Raw genomic sequence first — 20,545 nt, 5'->3', positions numbered from 1 at the left:
TGCATTTACAATGGCTGTTTTAACACAAAATACCTCCTTTAAGGCATTATCAAGTCCTAAACGAAGAGAGCCCCGTTTGGCCCCTCAGAAGCACGGTGCCGCTCTCCCAGCTTCCCACCAGCCCGCTCTCCTCAGGATCTGGGAGAAGCCCAAGACTTTTCCTGTCAGCAATGGGCTCTGACAACGCGAGCCCCGCACCCACGGCGCTGGCATCACCGCTGCGGGGGTTGAGGGGCAAGGCCCCGCGCAGAGGGGCGCTTCTCCCAGAGGAGGGGGGACAACAGTGTCACGCAGCGCTGGGGAGCGGGAATGCCTCGGGGTTGGCCCGCAGCGGCGAGGCGGGAGCAGCCGCCGCGCTCCCCGCCCGGCCCCGCAGCGCTGAGGGGAACTGGCGGGAACCCAGGCTCAGGCAGCAGCGAGGCGGGGCCCGCACACCCGCCTGCCCGAGGCGGCGAGGCACGGCGCCCCCCGCCCCCCTGGGGTGCCGAGCGGGGCCGGGCCGCCCCCTGCCCGCGGCGGCGGGGCGCTCTCACCTGCGCACACCCGCTCCCAGAGGCCGGGGGCACCGCCCGCCGCCATGTCGCGCCGCGTTACCGCGGCAACCGCCCGCCGGTCCCCGCGGTTCCTGTTCCGGGGCGGCGGGCGCTGCACGTGGCCGCGGCAGGTAAGCGGCGGCGGGCCCGGCGGGGAGCCGCGCTGTCCGGGGGCTGCAAGCGGGGCGGGCCCCGCCGGGCCTGGCGCCGCGGGGCGCTGGGGGTGCGGCGGGCGCGGGGCTGCCCCGGGCCCCTCAGCGCGGAGCGGGCGCCGCGGGCGGGGACCTGCGCGAGCGCGTGCGGGCTTCGGGCAGGGTTTCGGCAGGGTGCGGGGCGAGAGGCGCCCAGGGACGCCCCGTGGGTTGGTCCACAGGCTCACGGGAGGTCGGGGGTGGAAGGGACCTCTGGGGATCATCCAGCCCAGCCCCCGCCACAGCAGGGTCGCCTGGGGCAGGTCACACAGAGCCACATCCAGGCGGGTTCTGAACGTCTCCAGAGGAGGAGGCAGCGCAGCCTCTGCGGGCAGCCTGTGCCCGTGCTCCGGCACCCTCCAGGGAAAGGAGTTCTGCCTCGTGTTCAGGTGGAGCTTCCAGTGCCGCACCTTGTGCCCGTTGCCCCTTGTCCTGCCGCTGGGCACCACCGCAAAGAGCCCGGCCCCGGGCACTCGCCCCTAAGGCATTTGCAGACCTTGAGAAGCTCCCCTCAGCCTTCTCTGCTCCGGGCTGAACAGGCCCAGCTCCCTCAGCCTCCACCTTAACTACTAAGTTACTGATTTAATAAATGAGAAACCAAGTAGTAATAAAGTTTCTCAGCAAAGGCAGGGAGTGCCACCAGATGGGTACCAAAGGCTTCTCTGCTGTAACCTGTCCATAGGCGTAAATGTCCCAAGAAAGGAAACAGACAGCAAGGACAAAAAATCAGAAACTGAAGCAAAGTCAAGGTGATGACTAAGGTGCCTTGAAAGGATCTTGTAATGCTAACTGGGCAATAAAGTGCTATGAAGGTCAGTGTTAAATAAATGAAAAGTCATGCATATGTGGAAGACCACCTTAACTATTCATATATGTCAGTAAATACATGCTTTGTCATTTAGGAAAGGTTTTTAGAGGGTAGATATTTCTGTGAAAATGTCACACTCAGCAGCTGTCAAAAAGACAAATACAAAGTTGCCAACTAACTAGGACAGCACTAAAGAACGAGACAAAGAATAACCCCTGGACCACTCCAGTGGACGGTTACTTGCAGTGCTGCATGCGGTTTTGGTTCCCTCCATCACAGAAAGCAGACTGTCAAGTTGGAAAAAAGCACTGGGGACAATAAGAGATACAGAATGGTTTCTGAATAAAGGAAAACCAAATAGACTAGGACTTGGGTCATCTTGTTGAAGCAGTGCTCATAACATCTTCGTTTTGGTTTTTAGGATGGTTATACAGAAAAAGAGGAAAGAAGTTCATGAGGAACCTGTACAGAAAAAGAAAAAATTGAAAAGTAGCAGAAGCCAGATCATTCAAATTGAGAAAGATAGTCAATTTGTCATTAAAACTGAGGATGACCAGCTTGAGACAAAAACAAAGGTAAAGAAAAAGGAAAATTTAAAAGATGAATGTTTAGACCAATTAGAACTGAAGAACAATAAGAAGAAAGGCATGAAAAAGAAGGTTAGCTCTGAATTAGCACATTCAGAAAGCTTTGTGAATATGGAACGCCATCTGGATTCAGAACCTCAAGAAGAATCAGAGGAACAAATTAAAACTCTCAAAAAGAAGAAAAAAAAAGTCCAATGTCATTCCCGCTTATCACTGGAGAATAATCAGAGTAGTGATGTGAAGCCTTCACGTCATCATGCAGATGGTACTGAGGAAAATGAATTTACTTTTAAAAAAAGCAGAAAGATTACTGCTTTGTATTTGGAATTGGATGGTAAAGTAACTAAGAAAAAAAAGAAGGAAGGCATTTTTTCTTTGTCATTAGAGGACATCCAGGACAGTGAACATAAGCAGTCTGAAAAAGTTTGTAAAAAACAACGCAAATACATTTCACAACAAACAGCTTTTATGGGCAAACCCCATGAAACAGATGTTATCCAGAATGATGGGAAGATTTATGTGAGAAGACAGAAGAGGAAGAAAGGTAAGTCCAACTCCTTTTTACCACTAGCAGATAATCAGGACATTTGTGGAGTTCCCGAGAGCCTCATTGCATTAAGTGACTTCAGAAAAAGGCAAAGAAAGAATTCCCAGGAAATTACATTGACAAATAGTGAGGAAGAGGACACTGCCGAGAATTCTGGAAGTATTAAAGAGACCAAGAGGACGAAGAACAGAAGTAAATGTGTGTCTTTCTTAACATGTGAAGATTATCAAGACTACAGTCACAGAGTTCCTGATGAGCCTCTCCAAGCACAGCAAGAGGCTGAGTCTGAGGAAAAAGAGCTTTCTGGAAAAAAAAGCAGGAAGAATATCAAGGGTAATAATGAAGTCATCAAGAAGAAAAAGAAGAATCAGAAAAAGGAGGAGGACACAACATACCCAGAAGGTTCTTTAAACAATGACAGCGCATCTAAAAGCCAAATAATAACACTACTAGAAAACAATAAAAAGAAGAAGGAGCGCAAAAAGAACAAAGAGCAAGCTGAATGTGTTACAGGGGATGTTATAGATAAGGTATTATGTGATAGTAATCACATGACCTGTGACAGAAAAAGGAAAAAAAGAACAAAAGAACCACCACAGGACTTCACTGAAGACCCAGTTTCAAAAGCAAATACAAAAAAGATCAGAAGGGAAGACATGGGAAATAAGACATTGGTAAGTTATAATGAAAAGGGTATCTTTGCTAAGGAATTGGAAGCTTTTTAGGTAGAGTTTCCTATTTTGCAGGCTGTTGTGCCTCTTCAGACCCTTAGGTTACATTTAGGTCAGTAGGGGCCACCTCAGGGTTTTGAGGAGCTGGATCAGCTGCTCTATTGATTTCAGCAGGTAATAGCTGCGAAACACTGGAGGTTTTTTAATGCCTCCTGGCTGTAGTCATCTAGTGTTTCAACTGAGAATGTAAATACTAAAACTAACAGCAAGTACTGGCACAAAACTAGCCCGAGTCATAAATGTTCTATCCCTCCTTCAGTTGCTCTTAGCAAAGCGGCAACACTCCTATAAAACAGGATTTTAATACCATGTCATTTAACTTGAGCAGATTGGTAACGCTGGCAGCATGAGTGCATCTGTGTGTGTTAGAGTCTTCCTCAAGCTGTTGCTGTCATTAGTGCTGGAATTGCATAGTATTAGAAGCAAGAGGGAGATTAGCCAAAGCTGGTTGTCTAATTTGGACAAAACTTTAGAGAAAATCCTAAGAATCCTAAGTGTAGGCTAGGCCTAAAGCACTGATGTATAAATTCTGATAGAAAAATACTAGAGAACAACCTAAAAACAAATTCTTAATTAAAAAAATACATCTGTGCAACAAAATAGATAGACATGAACTATGTAAATTATAACTGAAGGTAACTGGAATTGTGTCCAGGCTGACTGTTAAAGGAAATCCTATCCCAGAGTCTTGCAGTACTGCCTTTTCTGAGGTGAAAACCAACATGGAAAGGAGCTGATGAAAGAAGAGGTTTCTTCTTTGATTTTTTCCCCCAGAAATCAAGACTATTAAGATCTGGGTTTATTGCTTTAACTTTTTTTAAAAAAAACTTTCTTCTTTTTTTATTTAATTAGGGTTATGTTCTAAAGCTATGTCAGTGCCTAAAGGTAGTACCTACGTGCCCAGCCACTAAGCTGTGAGATGCTCAGAAATTCAGCAGATACCTATCTGTATTTTTAGCTGCTTAAACAACTTTGAAAACAGCTCATTGCAAGTCATTAGGAGCTTGGGTTTTTTTTTCATAGGTAATGGGAAACTGCATTCCAGTTGTGGTTTTTTTTTATCAAGAACTTTGAATGCTTGGCTTGTTTAAAAGTCGAGTACTAGCTATTAAGCATCATTGAGGATTTTTGTGAACAGGGATGGAGTGAGCTATAGTGCTAGCTGCCTCTCAAGCACACTTCATGGTGTGCTTTGCTTTTTTATGCACTCATATACACAGTTTCTTCACGTTCTGTGGAAACCTGGCAGCTTTCTGGTGTCTAGTGCTAATAATGAAATATAGATTTATATAAGCAGATTCTTCAGCCTTCATGGAGACCCAGATACAGGCTTTTTCCACAAAGGTTTGTGTTGAGAGTGTGTATGCTTATCAGTCATTAGGTGAGCAGATGTTTGGGGCTTTTTACTTCGGTTTCTCCTTTTGACCTTTCAAAGGACAAGGTGGTTTTATTGCTGGAGTATATTTTCTGATTAAATTGACATTGCCCTTTTGAGATTGTTAGACATTATTTGGATTCTTGCAGCTGCTCACATTCTGCAGAGGCAAGATAAGTCTTAACAATGACATGTAAACTTGCATGGCCAATTACAATGGAAAACACAGCAAATACCTTGTAAACAATTGAGGAGGGTGTAGAGTGATGTCTCTTTTGTTTCCCATATTCAGCTCTGTTCTTTAATAATAGAAAGCACTTCAGATACTGGAGATTGAGAAGTCTGGGTAAATCAGCTCTAGAGAAATCTAGTTCCTGCCAGGCCAAAAGACACTGCTGTAATAAATAGCTGATAATGTTGGTCTTCCATTTACCTGTGCCATAGTCCTGAACCATTTTCTAGTCTACAGTGTCACATGCTGCTGCATGCCTTGGAAAAACCCTCTGTTGGGCTTGTGCAACAAGCAAAAGAGTAAGTTTTTAAGACGGTGTGGAGTGATACCCACTTAATACCAATGATTGATACTGTTCCCATTGGATGCCATTTCAGTCAGCTGGAGCAGAGTGAGGAGTATACTCAAGTTGTGTGCTTCTCTGAAGTTGTTTGCTGACAGATAGCATAATCCTACCACGTGTGATTGTGCTCCCCTTCCATGTAGTTGGGGGAAGACTGGCACACCTCCAGAGGGGGTAATCGCCTTCAGGAGGTCAGCAACAGCTACGAATTAGTAGGCATGGGGCTGCACCCCTCCTCCTTCCGTGTCTGCCACTTGACCTTCCAGCAAAAAAACCCCAACCAATGTTGCAGCTGTTTGCAGAATCTGTCACAACAGTTTTCCTGCTTGTGTTTTAATAGATCTGAAAAGACAGTTCCAGGCCATCTAAAAGTAAAATGGAGTGGGGTTTTTTTGGTTTTGTTTTTCTTTTCATCCAAGGGAATGAGCTCTTCTTATTGCAGACAGTGTTCTCGCGTAGCTTTGGAAAATGAGGTAAATCATTTTAAATGAAACTGTAAACCCTCAAAAAAGTAACAGCAGCTTCTGCTGACGGAAGTACGTTAACAAATCTTTTCCGTGTCTTAGTGTTCCCTGGCTATTTCATGCTTGGATTATTATGGTAGCTATATCAATAGATCTTCCTTTTGGCCATCTTTTCCAGGCTGGTCTGAAGCTTATGGCTCTAATTTACCACTATCCTTGACTTATTACTTATCCTGTTACACTGGATGCCCAAAAATCTTACCCTTATTACAAATTTGGAAAAGAAAGGCTGAGAGCAATGATCTGGGAACTCCAGTCAATGGGAGCAAAAGCTGCTGAAGGGCTGCACTTTGTGAAGTGTTATTAGTATCTGGGCGCTTGGGGATTCTGCCACTGATTTACCTCCTGCCATCCGGCCCAGCCATTCCTGCCCTGGCTGCTCTGTCGCTTCACATCAGCTCCCTGGTCCTCGCTCTCAAATGTGGAACTAATGTCCCGTTGGCTGCCATTGTTGGAGGCACTTTGTGTATGTGTCACACCTTTCCCTGTGCTCTTTCTAGCCTGGAGACTCCTTGGGGACAATCATCTACTTTGTAGTTGTAGAAGACGGAGCACAATGCAGCTGCCTCTTCATTGGGTTTTTTTGTGTTTGGGTTTTTTAAGTGGCTAGTGGGATCAACATGCCTCAGGCTTGTCCTGTGCCATCAGAGGGGCCAGTATCTTACCAATTTTAGATTTTTTTTTCAAAAACTTTTTCTGCCCCTTATTTCAAGTATAAATGTAAGCTTTCATGAAATGGTTTGATGTTGATGTTGGCAGGTTCGTTTTAATGTGTGAATTAAAAAAAATCCCTTATTCTCTTTGTTAAATCAAGGATCTCTTCCTTGGGGAGAAAGTCTCTTCAGAGAAATACACAGGTTTAACTGGCATTTCCCGCTTAGATCCAACTATTTCTTCTTGCCCCAGAATAGTACTACTGTATTGCTTAGTGGTTTTATACTACTTTCATAGTCAGAGCTGTGTACCTTGAAATTAATGAGAATAGATAAAAATACTCATACAAGCTTTTTCCTGTTTTACAGGTACAGGTGGATGATGTGGATGATGTAACTATTGTGCAGGAAAAAAAAGGAAACTGTGATGAAGTTAGCATAGACAAGGTATGCTTTGTCTTAATTGTGCAAGATCTAAAGCAAGTCAGCATTTAATGTTTGCACAGAATTTGTAACAAAAAAACCTGCTTTGTTGCTCGTCTATGCCAAGATGTCCCTAAATAGAGCTTAAAATGTGCTTTACCTTCCATGGGTTAAGTCCAAAATGTACAGCTCTAGTCAATGTCAAAATCTTTCCAGTACCTTATTAGGTTAAACACAGGTTTCTTCGCCTCTCATCAGTGTTGCTGTTTCAGTTAGCTGTTACCTGCAGTTAGAAGATTAAACATACCTGATACAGCCACATGTTCATTTAAAATACCACTAGAAAAATCACATTCTTGTGTAGAGTGTGAAAGGATCACATCCAACTTTTTAATTATCCTTGCAAATTTCTGAAGATAACTATTTTATTCTTACCTTATCTTTTCATGGTGAATTAAATTAACTGTCATTTAACACACAGAAGATAGCATCTTGTGCTGGTTTTTTCTGCATGCTAGGTGAAACGGCAGGCTCTGCAAGAAGAAATTGGTAGAGAATCTGGCAAAACTAAGGGTTTCAGTCCCAAAATGGAATGGGTATGTATGAACTTAGACCTCGATCTGATGGAAGTACCATGCCAGGAGAGTCTGGGAGCCAACCAGTGAACTACAACAGCAGATAGCATTGTACAGTGCTGTAATACCCATCATCAGTCCTCAAAAGCAACATTTTCTCTGGTTCCTCTGGAGAATGAGCCATGACATCGCTAGAGAAGCATTTTCTGCTTACTTTGAAATGTAAATAATTCTAGGCTACGGATATAGCAGTCACTGAATTGTATCTATCTGAATTGTTATCAGGAGGACTTTGCAAACATTCAGAAGCAGGGGTGCACGTGGAAAGGTAAAAGGGATGATAGCGTGTGTGTGTGACAGTCATTCCTCTCCTAATTTCCACATCTTTCCTCCACCTCTTTGAAAAATGATTCTTTATTCTTTGCTTTTGCATCCTACTCAGCCTGCCTCCTGACAGGTTTACAGTAAGCTAGTGGAAGCTGTTGCAGTAGTGTTTAGCAGGGGTAGTAAGATTCAGGAGAAGAGAAAGCTTTGCTAGGAACTCAGGAGTCTTCGTTGTTTCACAAGACTGCCAGTATGCCTAGAAAGTTGACATAAACCTTAAACAAATGCCAGAAACAACTCCTGTAGGTTTTTACATAGTGTGAGGCAGACTGCAGTAGCTCTGGAACTCAGCTATCTAATAGTCTCTGAAGTCATTGAGAAAAATTACATCCTTGGCAGGGGATCTCAGTTCTTTGATGCTCATCTCTCTCTGTGTAGTAGTATGCAGAAGAATAGAAGCTATGAAAACTAATTAATCAGCTTCACAAAGAGTGAGCTGGAACTGCTGCAGCAAAAACTGTATGTAGTGCCTGCCAGCAATTCACTTAAAAAAAATTACAGGGTTTGACAAGCCATGATTATTTTTGCATCTGTGCAGATGTCTGCCATTCCAAAGGGAGGACACGTATTTATGTATGTGCATGTGTCTGTGTCACAGACCTGGGCATCTATGGCACCTTGTCTTTGAACAAGGTAAAAAGACTGAAGTATTATGGATAGCTTTCTTTCAGTAGCAGGTATTCTGGCCTGTGATAGTGAATGATACCCCAGCCTTGTGGTTTTTTAACTTAAGAAACCTGCTACAGCTTGCTTGCAATACTGTGTAGTATGCTGTGTGTCATGTTGGCTGTCTAGTGGAGAATGACTGTTCCATGCAAGCCACAAATGTTCAGTTGGAAGGATTTCAGGCTTACATAAACACACCGCTAAATTCACATTTTTTTTCTTTTGATGTAGCCAGCTCAGTCTAATTAATGATGAAACATTCTTGCATTTAATATCACCCCCAATTTTAAAGAAAAACCTCAGGAGTAGCAGTCCTGGCAAAAATAGTTATAAATGACTGCATTGACTCCTGAGCTAGAGCTAGGAGCTAACAGATCCTTAGATAGTGAAGGCTGCTCATAGGTAAGCTGAAAGTTCATAAACTTTGTAAATCATATGATGTATCTTGGGTTATCCACAAATGGCCAAATTCTGATTTTACTTGGACAGTGCCTGTATTCTTAGAAAGGAGACGGTATCTGCAAAAAGAAAAATCCTGAAGGAGTGCACTAGTTAAAGAATGCAGCGAAAGGAGAGTACACCAGACTGAGAGGCAGGGGAGGCTTTAAGAGTACTGTACGTAGTCCTGTTGGATAAGGGTATGCCCTCAGGTTTTGCACCCTTGCAGTATTAGTAGTAATTAGTGGGATGAGAATGCAAATAATACTTCGAGCATGTAAGCCAGATTGAACAGTGCTCCAAAACTAACAACAAAACACTGCTGAAAACAGCAGCTACCTGACTAGGCAATAGGAAAATGAAAAGGTAACTGTACAAAGTGATGGAGTGAGAGAGAACAAGGATCAAGTTTGACAATTATCCTAGAATAAGAGAAATGATTGTGCAATGCCTGGCTCTTTGAGCTAGGTAAACGTTATCGAGAGAGCAGAAAAGCCAAGATTCCTAGAGACAGAGGGAAAGGAGATTCTGAAAGTGCATTAAACCCTGTCTCCAGGTGTGGAGAATTGTTAAATGAACTGAAATGGTAATGAGGATGCACCCATGCAGGGTTATGTTGTTCTTTTATCACCTCCTTCGAGAGGTACTACCTGTGGAAAAACTGCTACCCAGTTCTGTCAGCCCTGTCAGGTTCTGCTCTCACGGTACACACCTAGAAATTGTCTTTCTTGGTATTACTTAATTTTAGTGTTAATCTTCGTTTTGCTTCACAGGATACAAAGTTTGGCCAGTGGAGTACAGCTGCTTTTCGAAGTTCTGAGGAAGAAAAGAAGTTTTTCAGGCTGATGGGTGGCTTTAAAAAGGGTTCAGTGCCCGTCCAGAAACTCTCAGCAGCTACAAACAAACCGAACATGGCTCTGAACAGGGAAGGGGAGGAGAAGTTACAGCAGGCTCTGAAGATGGAATTTGATAAAGCAATGGACTTGAAACAACACAGAAGAATTGGTCTTGGATTTCAACCTGCTGCTAACAAAAAAGTATACATAGACAAATACACATCTAGATCTATAAAATTTGAAGATTAAAACTCTGAAGTAATAAAAGGAATGAAAATTCAACACACAAATTTCTTTTTACTTTCCACATCTTTTTACTTGAAATCAATCACAAGATGTTTAAGAAATCTGATTTATGAGGCATTTTTAGTACAAGTTTTTAACTGCATATCCCAGATTATGTGGAGCTGGGTCCTCACTTCAGCTAAATAGTGTGTTTGCTCCTGATAACTAACCAGAGCTTTTTGCCCGTCTTTGAGCTATTTTTGCACTAATAAAACCAGTAGTAAAACATTTGAAAACATCTCTCATGGTGGTCTTGCATCAATAAAGAAACCAAAGTTATACTGTGCTCAAAAGACAACAGGGAAAAATCAGTGCCTGCACGAGGAAGGGGAATGGTTGGGACATTTGTAAGTCTGCTGTAAGAGTTTCCATTTTACAGAATCTGGAACAACTCCACACTGGGTCTAGAGCAGTACATTTGCCCCCAGAGGGCAATTTCTGCCATGCCACAGCTGCTTAGTGTAAGCCACTCGGCAGTCTAGAGGGTTCAGAGTTTAATCCCACTTACCCAGATCATGGTTTTCAAGTCCAACGGGAAGAATCATCTACGTGCTGTTGAGAGTTGTTTTGTCCAGCTGCAGTAGGGAAAGCTAATTTCAAGTGGGACATGATAACATGCAGTACTATCATTTCGTTACCTATGCGTGCTTTATACAGAATTATGTAAGGAAAGTCAGTGTACTTAAAATAGCTATGTACCAAAGGCTGGAAAGGTTCTGTATCAAGTTGATACGACTTCATAAGTATCTTGTAATCCTGCATATATATGGCTTAAATATATAGTCTGTACCAGAACCAAAGGGTCCTAAGTTTAGTTCTTTACAACCTTAACAAAAAAACATGTATTTTGGGTGTACCCCTGCTTCAGTAACCACTGAGGAGATGAAAAACCTGCAACAAGAAGGAAATAATTTGGGTGGTATTTATTATCAGCTTGCTAACTCCTTAAATATATGGTCCTAGCAAAACTCGTTACTTGTTTAGTCTTAAGAGAATAAAACATTTTTGTGCAAAAATTTATCTTAATATCCATATAAAGATTTAGGTCATTAAAATACTGCCACTGAGCAAAAGCAGCAATATGGTTCCTTACCGTGGGACGGAAGTGGCGAGAGTGACATTTTATTCGGTGTAACAGCAGTACATCTAAATTCCACAAGGGTAAGGTGATAAATTTGTATACATGAAGAAACCACCTCAGAACAAACAGACTAACTGCAAATTGTTTTATTCAGTGATAATGTACTTTGCAAATATAGAATACTTTGCATACATTTCCATTTTCCTTTGCAGACAGCACTTGAAGATTCCTTCCATTTCACAAAGCACCACTGAACTAAAATGAAAGCATAAACATGTCCATGAAGATGTACTGTAGAAATTAGAGCAGTAACACCTCAGCCATTTTTCTCTTCTACTGGAACTGACCAAACCAATGTTGGCAGCATCCCAAAGCAGAAAGACTATTCTGCAAGTGCGGTGAAGTTTGGAGGCTGTGAATTGATCATGCAAATTACCTTTTCCTTTGTTGCTAAAATGACAACAGATTAGATTTTGAAAGGCTTTTGCAACTATAGAGGTTCAAAATACCGTTTACTGAATCAAAAATCAGCATTTAAAATAGGAATATAGCGGTAAAACCGGAAACAGAAATTCAGGTTAAATTATTGCACTCAGAACAGTTTTACCTTTACCTGTGCCCAAGTAAATCTTGTCACACTAAGTGAAATAAAAATACATTCAGCTCCTCCAGTCAAAATCTAGATTAGTGATTTTTTGCCTTGGCTACAAGCTCTCTTGTACAGATGACTCCTTGGAAAAAAGGCATTCATCAGGTCCTGGACTGCAGGGGAAGCCGAAGGGCCAAGTCTGTCAAGTGACTCATTCCAGGTTGTTTGCTTTGCCTCTTGATGTATTCTAGCGTTTTCACCTGGGTAAGAAGAGAAAGATTTTTAGTGTCTTTTCTCATTTCATAGCCCATCATTTAATATATGTGAAGGTGTTTTAATAGACACTCATGATTTTCCCTAAATTTCACTGGCTACATGAGCACTTGCAATTTCTTCCTCCAGAGCTCATTATCATGTGCATCTTAAAAGGCTCTATGCCGTGCAGTTCTTCCACTAAATAGAAGTGCTGCATTTATCTTAAAGATAATTATCTGGACTGAAAAAAAATTATAGCACCCAACATTTCCAGGTTCCTTCATGTGTGAAATATTTTAAAATGCTAGAAAGATACAAACCACTTCAAATAAGACAAGTTGCTTATTCATTAAGAAACATTTAAAAAATAAAGGGGGGGTATTAAGCTAATCTAATTTTATTTTTTAAGAGAGCAACTTGTAAAGAGATCAGGTTTATTCATATCAAGAAAATGTTACCTTTTCCCGAATGAGGAGCTGAAAAAGATCCTAAGAACTAAAATTTCCCTGCATTATCTGTTTTCCTTACCATAGTCTTGGTGTCAGCAAAGCCGTGTTTCTGAGCAAGATTCCAGAGATTGACTGAAAGCTGGTTTAGTTTGTTGTTTCGTAGATCTCCATGAGCTAGAATAGTGTTAAAGAAATAGAGTGCCAACTGGCTCTGTCGCTTTAGGGTCTATAACAGAAAAAAAAAATATATCCTATGTTACCATATAGTCTTCCCAAAATATCCAGCATAACATCACTGTGTTCTCTGAACTCTTAAAATGCAAGGGGCAGGTACACTGCAATAATTTAATACACAGCAATAATTACAGACACAAGAATACAGACGCAGTTTTCAAGCTCCATTCAAAATGCAACAAGTAGTGGCAGTCATGAATCAACCTACGCTGCCGTAAATAAAGTAATTACACAAGACTCCTACATCTCACACCACCTTGGCACAGCACAGTGTGAAGCTCTTGACGTATTTTTAACTCCAGACTCCCTATAATTGCACAGCAATCACCCTCCCACCAAGCAAACTTGCACTTACAACACTATAGCCATGTATTTTTTTAGAGACCACTATCATCAATCTAGATTAACGCAGCTTCAGGCTTTTTCCAGCAGTCTATTCTACTGCTTATTTAACTGAAGATGTTTTTCCCTGCTATTCTTTCACTGAAACCTTGGTGATACCAACATACTTGCACCACATTTGCAGCTACTTTCCCTAGAATTGCTGAGGAGGGACCTTAAGGAGGACCCCCGCTTCATGGTTCCCTGCCATGGGGGAGCACCATGCCCTTCAGCCTCTGTGGAGGAGTTCTGGGGCACAGGCAATGCCGCACTAGGCTTACAGGGTGCTACCACCCTGATCTGGGTTGACTGGAGAACAGAAGTAATTAAAATGCTATTGCAGATTCCGCCTATTCCGACAGAGGAAGTCTGAAAAAGCTAAAAGGATGAATTATTACTGGATGCATCTGAGATGCAGTATTTCTTTATATTGCTTCGCAGCAGCTGCCCTTTGGTTTTTGTTCAAGACAGACCGCTGATAAAAGCATAGCTCCATCTTACACAGGAACCACAGCAGCACAGTCCCAGGTAAAACAAAACCGTCAGCTGAGCACCTCGATTAACAAACTGAACACTTCAGCCCTCTCAGTTCAATGCACGCTGGGGTAACTAATATTCTGTGTTCAAATACGAAGTTACAGGAAGAACGAGGCAGAGACTGGGGTAAGAGGAGTGCAGTGATCTCCGACTTGTGTGCTCCTAACATGATATTGATACAATGCAGCTCTGCCCTTTCCCTAAGGGGCCGAAAGCAAATTGATTTCTCACTGCCAGTAGAAGGGAGGTCAGATGCTATTAATCAAAGATATGGCACACACCGAGCTATCAGTCCTCCAGATTAATATGGCAAAGAAAGCCATGCCATTAAAGGCTTGGCTAACTAGGAAAGAGAACATAGCATGCCCCAAACTAGGAGCATCAGGCTGCTCCTGTGTGACACAGAGTACATCTGTATGTGCAGAAAAAACGTGACACATCAGAAACAGTGTGCTCACCCACGCACGCATGCATATGCAATGCCCAGAGCTGCTCAAGGCCACAGGAGAAGGTCCCTAAGCACTACATTAGTTACATGAAACTACCAAGATGACAGCTTTTCCTCTAACAGTTATCTACAGTAGCATTTCCATCCCAATAGCTCCAAAACCTGTTCATAGCTTAAAACTACAACCATCATTTGGGAGCGTTGAACTGTACTCCCTACCAGATACAGAAATACAACTGATCAGTCTAGTCTGGTAGTAGTAACCGACAGCAGAAATACAACTCAAAAAGACAATAAAAGGGAAAGCAGTTATGCTTAAATGCTTAACCATTACTGTAGTATTCCTCTTGTAAGACTAACATCCCACAGGGAAATACAGATACAGGGTACAGCCAGCTAGCCCGTGTTTTGCCATATTATTCCCAAGGCATCCTGCCATATCACCATGCATCCTGGATTAACAAAATAATCTATATGACCTAATTTTTTTTTTTCCCATTGACCATCTAATGCCCGTGAGCCTTCTGCTGAATACAAACTTCAAAGAAGTTCCTGGGAATTGCTTGGAGGTTTCCTCACAAGAAGTGAGACAGTTAAACTATTGGGCTGAATGCAAAAGCAGCAGTACTCCGGTCTGAATAGCAGCTAGCGAGGGCTTCCAGGCAGTATCAATGCAAATACAAAATCCCTTCTTTAAAATAAGGATAGTATTTTGACTAATTTGAAACATATGTACTTCAAAAAGGATCTAGAAACACATTAAAAAGCTGGAAGAATGAGATGCACTTTAACCCTCATTGTATTGGGGTAGGCATAACAGACAGGATTTTGGCATCTAGTCATCAGTTGGAGAATGCAAAGCAAAGAGAGGCAGGCTCAGGTATGCAGTAAATCCCACCACGTCTGGAAACTAACAAGAAGAGTCAGACAAGGCTTCACATGATGATGAACAGGAATGTTTGTGTAACATGGCACCAACCTCCAACCCGAGGGAGATATCTATGCCAGCACGCTGCCAAGCCTGCTGACATAACTGAGATTGAACTGTGGGTAGCACTCCAACTCACAGGATGTATTCATAGGCAGCAAGGAGAAAGCAACAGCTCAGCTATTTGGCAACCACATACATCATGGGACTAGCAATTCCCACACCAAAAAGAATTGCCAGCCTTCTAGGCAGTGCATTTTCCATAGTCTTTGAAATACTGCTGATGACAATGAAACAAAGAACAAACTACATCATCCCAGAACGTGACCCCTGTGTCTTAGCCCCTCCACCAAAGGGCAGAGCAATGTCCAAATTTCACAGTGTAACAGAAAAAAAATAATGGAATCTTTCATACAATGGACCATGCAACATCATATTTCATAAAATTCTGGCTCGCAATTCAAATATTCATTCCTGCCTTTCAGTGACTTTTGCCAGACATCTATGTCATAAGAATACCCTGAGCCTTCTGTTAGAAAGACATCTGTCTTTAGATTTAGATATGTTGCTTCTCTGAAGGTGCATCTGACCCGCTGCTGCTCCCATGTACAGCTTTGAAATAACTGGCTCTGTGACTTGTTAACAGTCCATCTGTGGCACCTTAGAGCTCAGCATGGCCTGTAAGGCTCCTTTAAGGGACTAAATATATCAATCTAGGCTGATACAGCATCGTTAGTATCACCTGAGCTATCTAGCTCAAAATTAATTCCAGCACTACTGTGATACAGGTGGTTATATTCTTGTGATCCAAATCAAGCAGCCTTGCTCTTCCTCAGAAGCTCTTACGTGAAGCCCTTCAGGAACCTTGTAACATCTGTTAGTTTGCTGGAAAACATCACAGGCTGCATGGGGCACACCAGGTGCTCAACTCTCTCATTACACGACTGTCCTGACACGGGATAAATGAAGCACCTAGCACCAACAGTAGCTGATACAAGTTCATTTATAATAAAAGGAAATAAAGATTTAAGAAGAGAAAACACCAAGAACCAAGCTGCAGCTGAGAGCTCACATACCACACAAGAGGATGCATATCATCCCCTATTTCACCACTCCTTTAGCACACCGAGACAGTCAGAAGAGAGCTTTTTTTCGATACAGTCCTTGAAAGAGCAGTCCAGAACCTCTCTCCAGAATACTCAGAGTCTCAGTGACAGCGTCTGCTGGTGCAGGGTACAGTAACGCTAGTTAAGGCAGGCTGAAACGTTTTACTCCCAAGCTCTCTACACTGGCACCACGGTAGGTTCATCTCTATTTCAAAGTCCTTAATGTATTTTTAAAGCTTTCAATATTCATAGCGTTGCTCACATCAGTTTAATTTCCTTCTAAAATTAATCCAACAAAGATGTGCTCCACGTGGAACTTGTGGTTCATGAGGACCAGACCATACTTTCCAAAGCCACGCTCAGTAATCCTGCTGTAGGCCATTAGCAGAATCCCGATTTATTTATTTTGGTTTCCACCATTTACCAAGTATCTTACAAACATGCAAACCCAGTGTTTCAAATTAAACTGCTTCTAGACTTTAAACCCCACCAGCATGCCAGAGACAATGATGTAATAAAAGGATTAATCTGGGAGTTTGGACTCTCCAACTCTTGAGACAAAGAAGTGGAGTTACGTGCCCGCAGCAGCCACAGTTCCCCACCACCCAGCACTGAGCACCCACCGCCTCGCTGAGCCACCAGCAGGCAAGCAGCAAGCGTGCCAAACCCGGCACCTCTGCCACCTCCAACACCTTCTGAAACTGCAGCAGGTCAATTCTCTTTTCTCCCTCCTTCCAAACAGGAACATCATGTTTAACCATCTTTAGAAAACCTTGGCCAAGGGCATAAAATTCTTCAGGATGAAGAACATCTTCTCAGTTTGAAGTATACCCACACACAACAGAGAACTATGTCCAACTCTGCCTCTAGTTCAGTATTCAAACACGTGAAATCAACTGAAGTTTATATAAAATTCAAAATCAGGGGTGTTGAAAAAACCTCAAGAGCATACCCAGGAATTGCCTTCTACTGCTCCATCTTTGATACTATAAAGAGTCCAACATTGATCATATGGTACATGGGAAGATTGCCATCCTAACATGGTACTGCCAAGGACACGACATATTGGATCAAAAATCGTGCTTGACTAAAACATACTCCATCTGGACATTTATCACTTGAGTAGCAACAGGCAAGATACTTACACTCCTAAGAAACCTGGAGCGTAAGATTAGTTTTCCACCCACAAAAAGGCCGAGAGGATTCACTGATACATGCTCTCATGACCAGAAACAGCTTGTACTTTACAGAACCGTCCCCAACTGAACATTTCCATTCCAACACTGTCACATAAATGAAGCATTCTCTAATACTGCAAAAAGACCACATCGTATTAACGTAAGATGCATTGTTCTCCTCCAACTTGCCATTTCAGTGAAAGCATTTTACTGTGAGAAAAATTTATTTGCCTTTAAAGCTTTTAAAGGAAAAGAACCAATAAAAATGCAGAATCATCACAGGCTTGTTCATTTAAATAAGCAGCCAAGAGGATGAATAATTCAAGGTCACCAACACTGAAGCAATCCAAATACCACAGTGATCTTATGATGGGTTCTACTTTAGCACAAATGGAGGTCTCTGACAATACTCTCGTCACCTCTATTTCCTCAGCGACAGCGGCTTCCTCAAAAAAATATTCATTCTTACAAAACAATTATTATTGAAATCTCCCAAGGACTTTTACTCAACAAAGCAAAATAAATGTTCCCCCTTTGTAAATAAGGATGGACAGAGAAGTAAATCCAAGGCCACAGAGACAAAAGCAGGGCAAGGACCTATATCCATGCTGCTTAGCTTTAAATCCAGTTTTCTATGCAACAACTGCTTCAATGAAGTAACACAGGATCTCATTACTCAAAGTATTAAGCTTGAAAGCAGAAAAAAAAAAAAAAAAAAAAGCCCCTCAGAAACCACAGATTTCAAGCCATAAAAACATTCCCACCTACATACTCCATACAGGAGTCAGATGCAAAAAAATCCTTTGCATACAACCCACAGTCCTGATAACTGTTAAAAATCTTGTTCCAATACTCACTTGGACATTCTTAGGTGTCCAAAAACGGTTGTTTGCTGCTGTTACTGTTCTGAAAAAGAACTGCTGTTCACAGTGGTGTACAATGATGCAGAGGCATTTGAGCAAAGGATTTATTCATCTTACATCTCTATAATTGCTCAAGGAAGGATAAACAGGATAGTAAAAGCAGAAAAAAGGCTAAACAGCATAGCGCCCTCCAAATATGTATCACCCAACAGATTCTGTATTGGCAAACACTACAGCCTACTGTGCAAACAAGCTATATAAAAAAATTACATCAAATTTATCATCACCTCCCCTCCCATTCCAGTCTCCAAGCCACAAGTTTTCTGTCAATATATAGCAATTCAGTAATGGGTGATTAGGAAGTTGTGGAAGTGTTCAACCTCAGAAACTGTTGTGCTAATGAACCTGTAAGTTCGCATTATATTAGTAATACTGAAAACATTACTCACCTGGTTTTCACATAGAATCCATGAAGCTATATTTGGTTCCTCAGAGCCTCTGAACTCCAGTCAAGAGATCCAGTAAGCTGCCTAGAGTTTTCTTTATTTGACTTTGAACAAATATAACCCTGTACTAAAAACAGATAAAGCCAAAACACCTTTTCCCTCCCCCTGGCATGTCTCTCCTGACTTCATCCTAGTGTCTGGGATTCAAAACTATTACCAATGAAAGGTGGTTTCCACTGTATTCTACCCAGTAACAGGCTAACTGAGACTTCTTACTTTGCCCATTAGAGAATTGGACCTTTCAGGCTACTGTAAACAGCTGGCAAGAAAACACTGTTTATTTATATAGAGAGAAAGTTAACAGCCAGGAGGAAACGACAGGAAGGACAGACATGGAGCAGATTTTAAGCATTAACTATACTGCAATCCAAGGAGTGACTGTGGCACTGTCTCCAATTCTCTGTCTTAAGCCAATAATTGCAATACCAGCATCATGGAGCTCATTATAGTCAGAGAGACTCTCATTGGGAAAAAAAGTTACCCCACACTGAGCATCATATTTCCATAACCAATCTACACCAGGACGCAAGCCAGTTAAAGCTAACCGTAACCTCACAGAGCATCAGGTTTCCATAACCAGACTACTACACCAGGACTCAAGCTGGTTAATTTAAAGCTAACTCCAGATGTGCTGCTCTGCAATCATCATTGTGCACTGCAGCAGGATCACATCCTTTGGTGCACCACCACAACTGATCCCAGAATATACCAGAGTACCTTCTACTGCTTGCCTGTTCCATCAGACTACAGCACACAGCTAAGCAGGTAACTTTAGCCTGCATCTTAAAAATGTATTATAATGGCTACATGATCTCTTTCACATCATTAGGTCTCTCCACCACAAGCCTGCCTACGTGACTGACTCACTTTCTAAACAAGTAAAGTTACCTAATTTCCTCTTGTTGTAAGGCTCCTGGAGCTTTCTAAAAGACCAATTCCTGGTCAAGAAGGTGGTCCATTTATTCAGCTCCAAAGTAATTTTGGTTTTGTATTAAAAGAAGCTGAGTAAGAACATACCTCTTCTTTTCCAAGGGTTTTCAGATGATCCAGGATCTGTGCTATCACTGTTTCACACAGTTTATTAATTTCAGCCAGGAACTTCGAGTCTCCACCATACAGGGTATCATTGGAATCAACTGCAGAAATGAATTCAAGCTTAGGTCTGGCTAAAGAGCCATGCATTTATTTGCTACTGAAAACACCAGCCATTTATAGAAGACCAGATTTGGAAGTTATAAAATGACCCTTGTCCATGAAACACAAACAGAACAATCTTGTTTCAGTGCTTACCTCTTGGTTGCATACTATGATCTCTTGATTTTAGGAAAAACAACACTGAAAAGAACCTTCCAGTTTAAAGTCAGTCCTGTATTCCTGCATGCAGCCAGGTTCAAAATTATCGGCTAGACTTAAAGGCAAAGCAGTATATAGTGTCAATATTCACTTTTTTCACAGACACAGACTCCCTGCTCCCATTAGTTTAGGAAAGTATGGCCATCATCTTCAATGGCAGCAGGACTGGGCCAAAAAGTTTATGTTTTACTTAGTGAAAACAGCAAGATTTTCAAAGGAAACTGCTTTTATTTTCTTTTTCTATTTTTTCCCCTAAAATAAAACCTTGATTACCTCAAAGTCATGAAGAGAAATTCTGAACGTGTATTTTCAATTTCAAACATGTTTAAGGATTCTGAAGCATTTTTTTAGAGGGAGAGAGCTCTTGAATGTTTTAGAGCTTATATAACTGTGATTTTAAACATGTGGGTTTGGCCTCATTTATTTATGAGGTTTAACTAAGAAGTAGGTTACAAGAAACTTGTAAGTTTAAGTGTGTTCTGGGTAAATCAGAGAGCATGTAAGAT

General features: G+C 42.0%; 3 protein-coding genes across 7 annotated transcripts in view; 1 reads left to right on the top strand and 2 right to left on the bottom strand.

Moving 5' to 3' along the window:
• IQCK (IQ motif containing K) overlaps nt 1-627 on the bottom strand; it is a 50,443-nt gene extending 49,816 nt beyond the window's left edge. Inside the window, exon 1 of the mRNA XM_055803819.1 lies at nt 534-627. Within this exon, the coding sequence (XP_055659794.1) occupies nt 534-579 (46 nt within the window). The 5' untranslated portion in view covers nt 580-627. The remainder of the gene's footprint in view (nt 1-533) is intronic.
• KNOP1 (lysine rich nucleolar protein 1) lies at nt 370-10,369 on the top strand. 4 transcript variants are annotated; one of them, XM_055803814.1, is made up of 5 exons: nt 371-664; nt 1,954-3,340; nt 6,876-6,971; nt 7,466-7,543; nt 9,784-10,369. In XM_055803814.1, the coding sequence occupies exons 2-5, from the start codon at nt 1,955-1,957 to the stop codon at nt 10,093-10,095; spliced, it is 1,872 nt and encodes a 623-aa protein (XP_055659789.1). In that variant the 5' UTR covers nt 371-664; nt 1,954; the 3' UTR covers nt 10,096-10,369. The 4 variants fall into 4 exon arrangements, with proteins under 4 accessions (XP_055659791.1, XP_055659789.1, XP_055659792.1 ...); XM_055803815.1 differs by having other exon boundaries at nt 374-664; nt 6,894-6,971; XM_055803816.1 differs by lacking the exon at nt 7,466-7,543 and having other exon boundaries at nt 370-664.
• Nucleotides 10,370-11,343: 974 nt separating this feature from the next.
• VPS35L (VPS35 endosomal protein sorting factor like) overlaps nt 11,344-20,545 on the bottom strand; it is a 56,640-nt gene continuing 47,438 nt past the window's right edge. For both annotated transcript variants that reach the window (XM_013295160.3, XM_055803807.1), the window contains 3 exons: nt 19,704-19,822; nt 12,585-12,731; nt 11,344-12,061 (listed from right to left, as the gene is read on the bottom strand). In XM_013295160.3, the coding sequence (XP_013150614.1) occupies nt 11,963-12,061; nt 12,585-12,731; nt 19,704-19,822 (365 nt within the window). In that variant the 3' untranslated portion in view covers nt 11,344-11,962. The remainder of the gene's footprint in view (nt 12,062-12,584; nt 12,732-19,703; nt 19,823-20,545) is intronic.

Source organism: Falco peregrinus, chromosome 5, assembly GCF_023634155.1.
Source record: "Falco peregrinus isolate bFalPer1 chromosome 5, bFalPer1.pri, whole genome shotgun sequence".
Lineage (NCBI taxonomy): Eukaryota > Metazoa > Chordata > Aves > Falconiformes > Falconidae > Falco > Falco peregrinus.
This window is presented reverse-complemented; position numbering and strand designations above follow the sequence as displayed.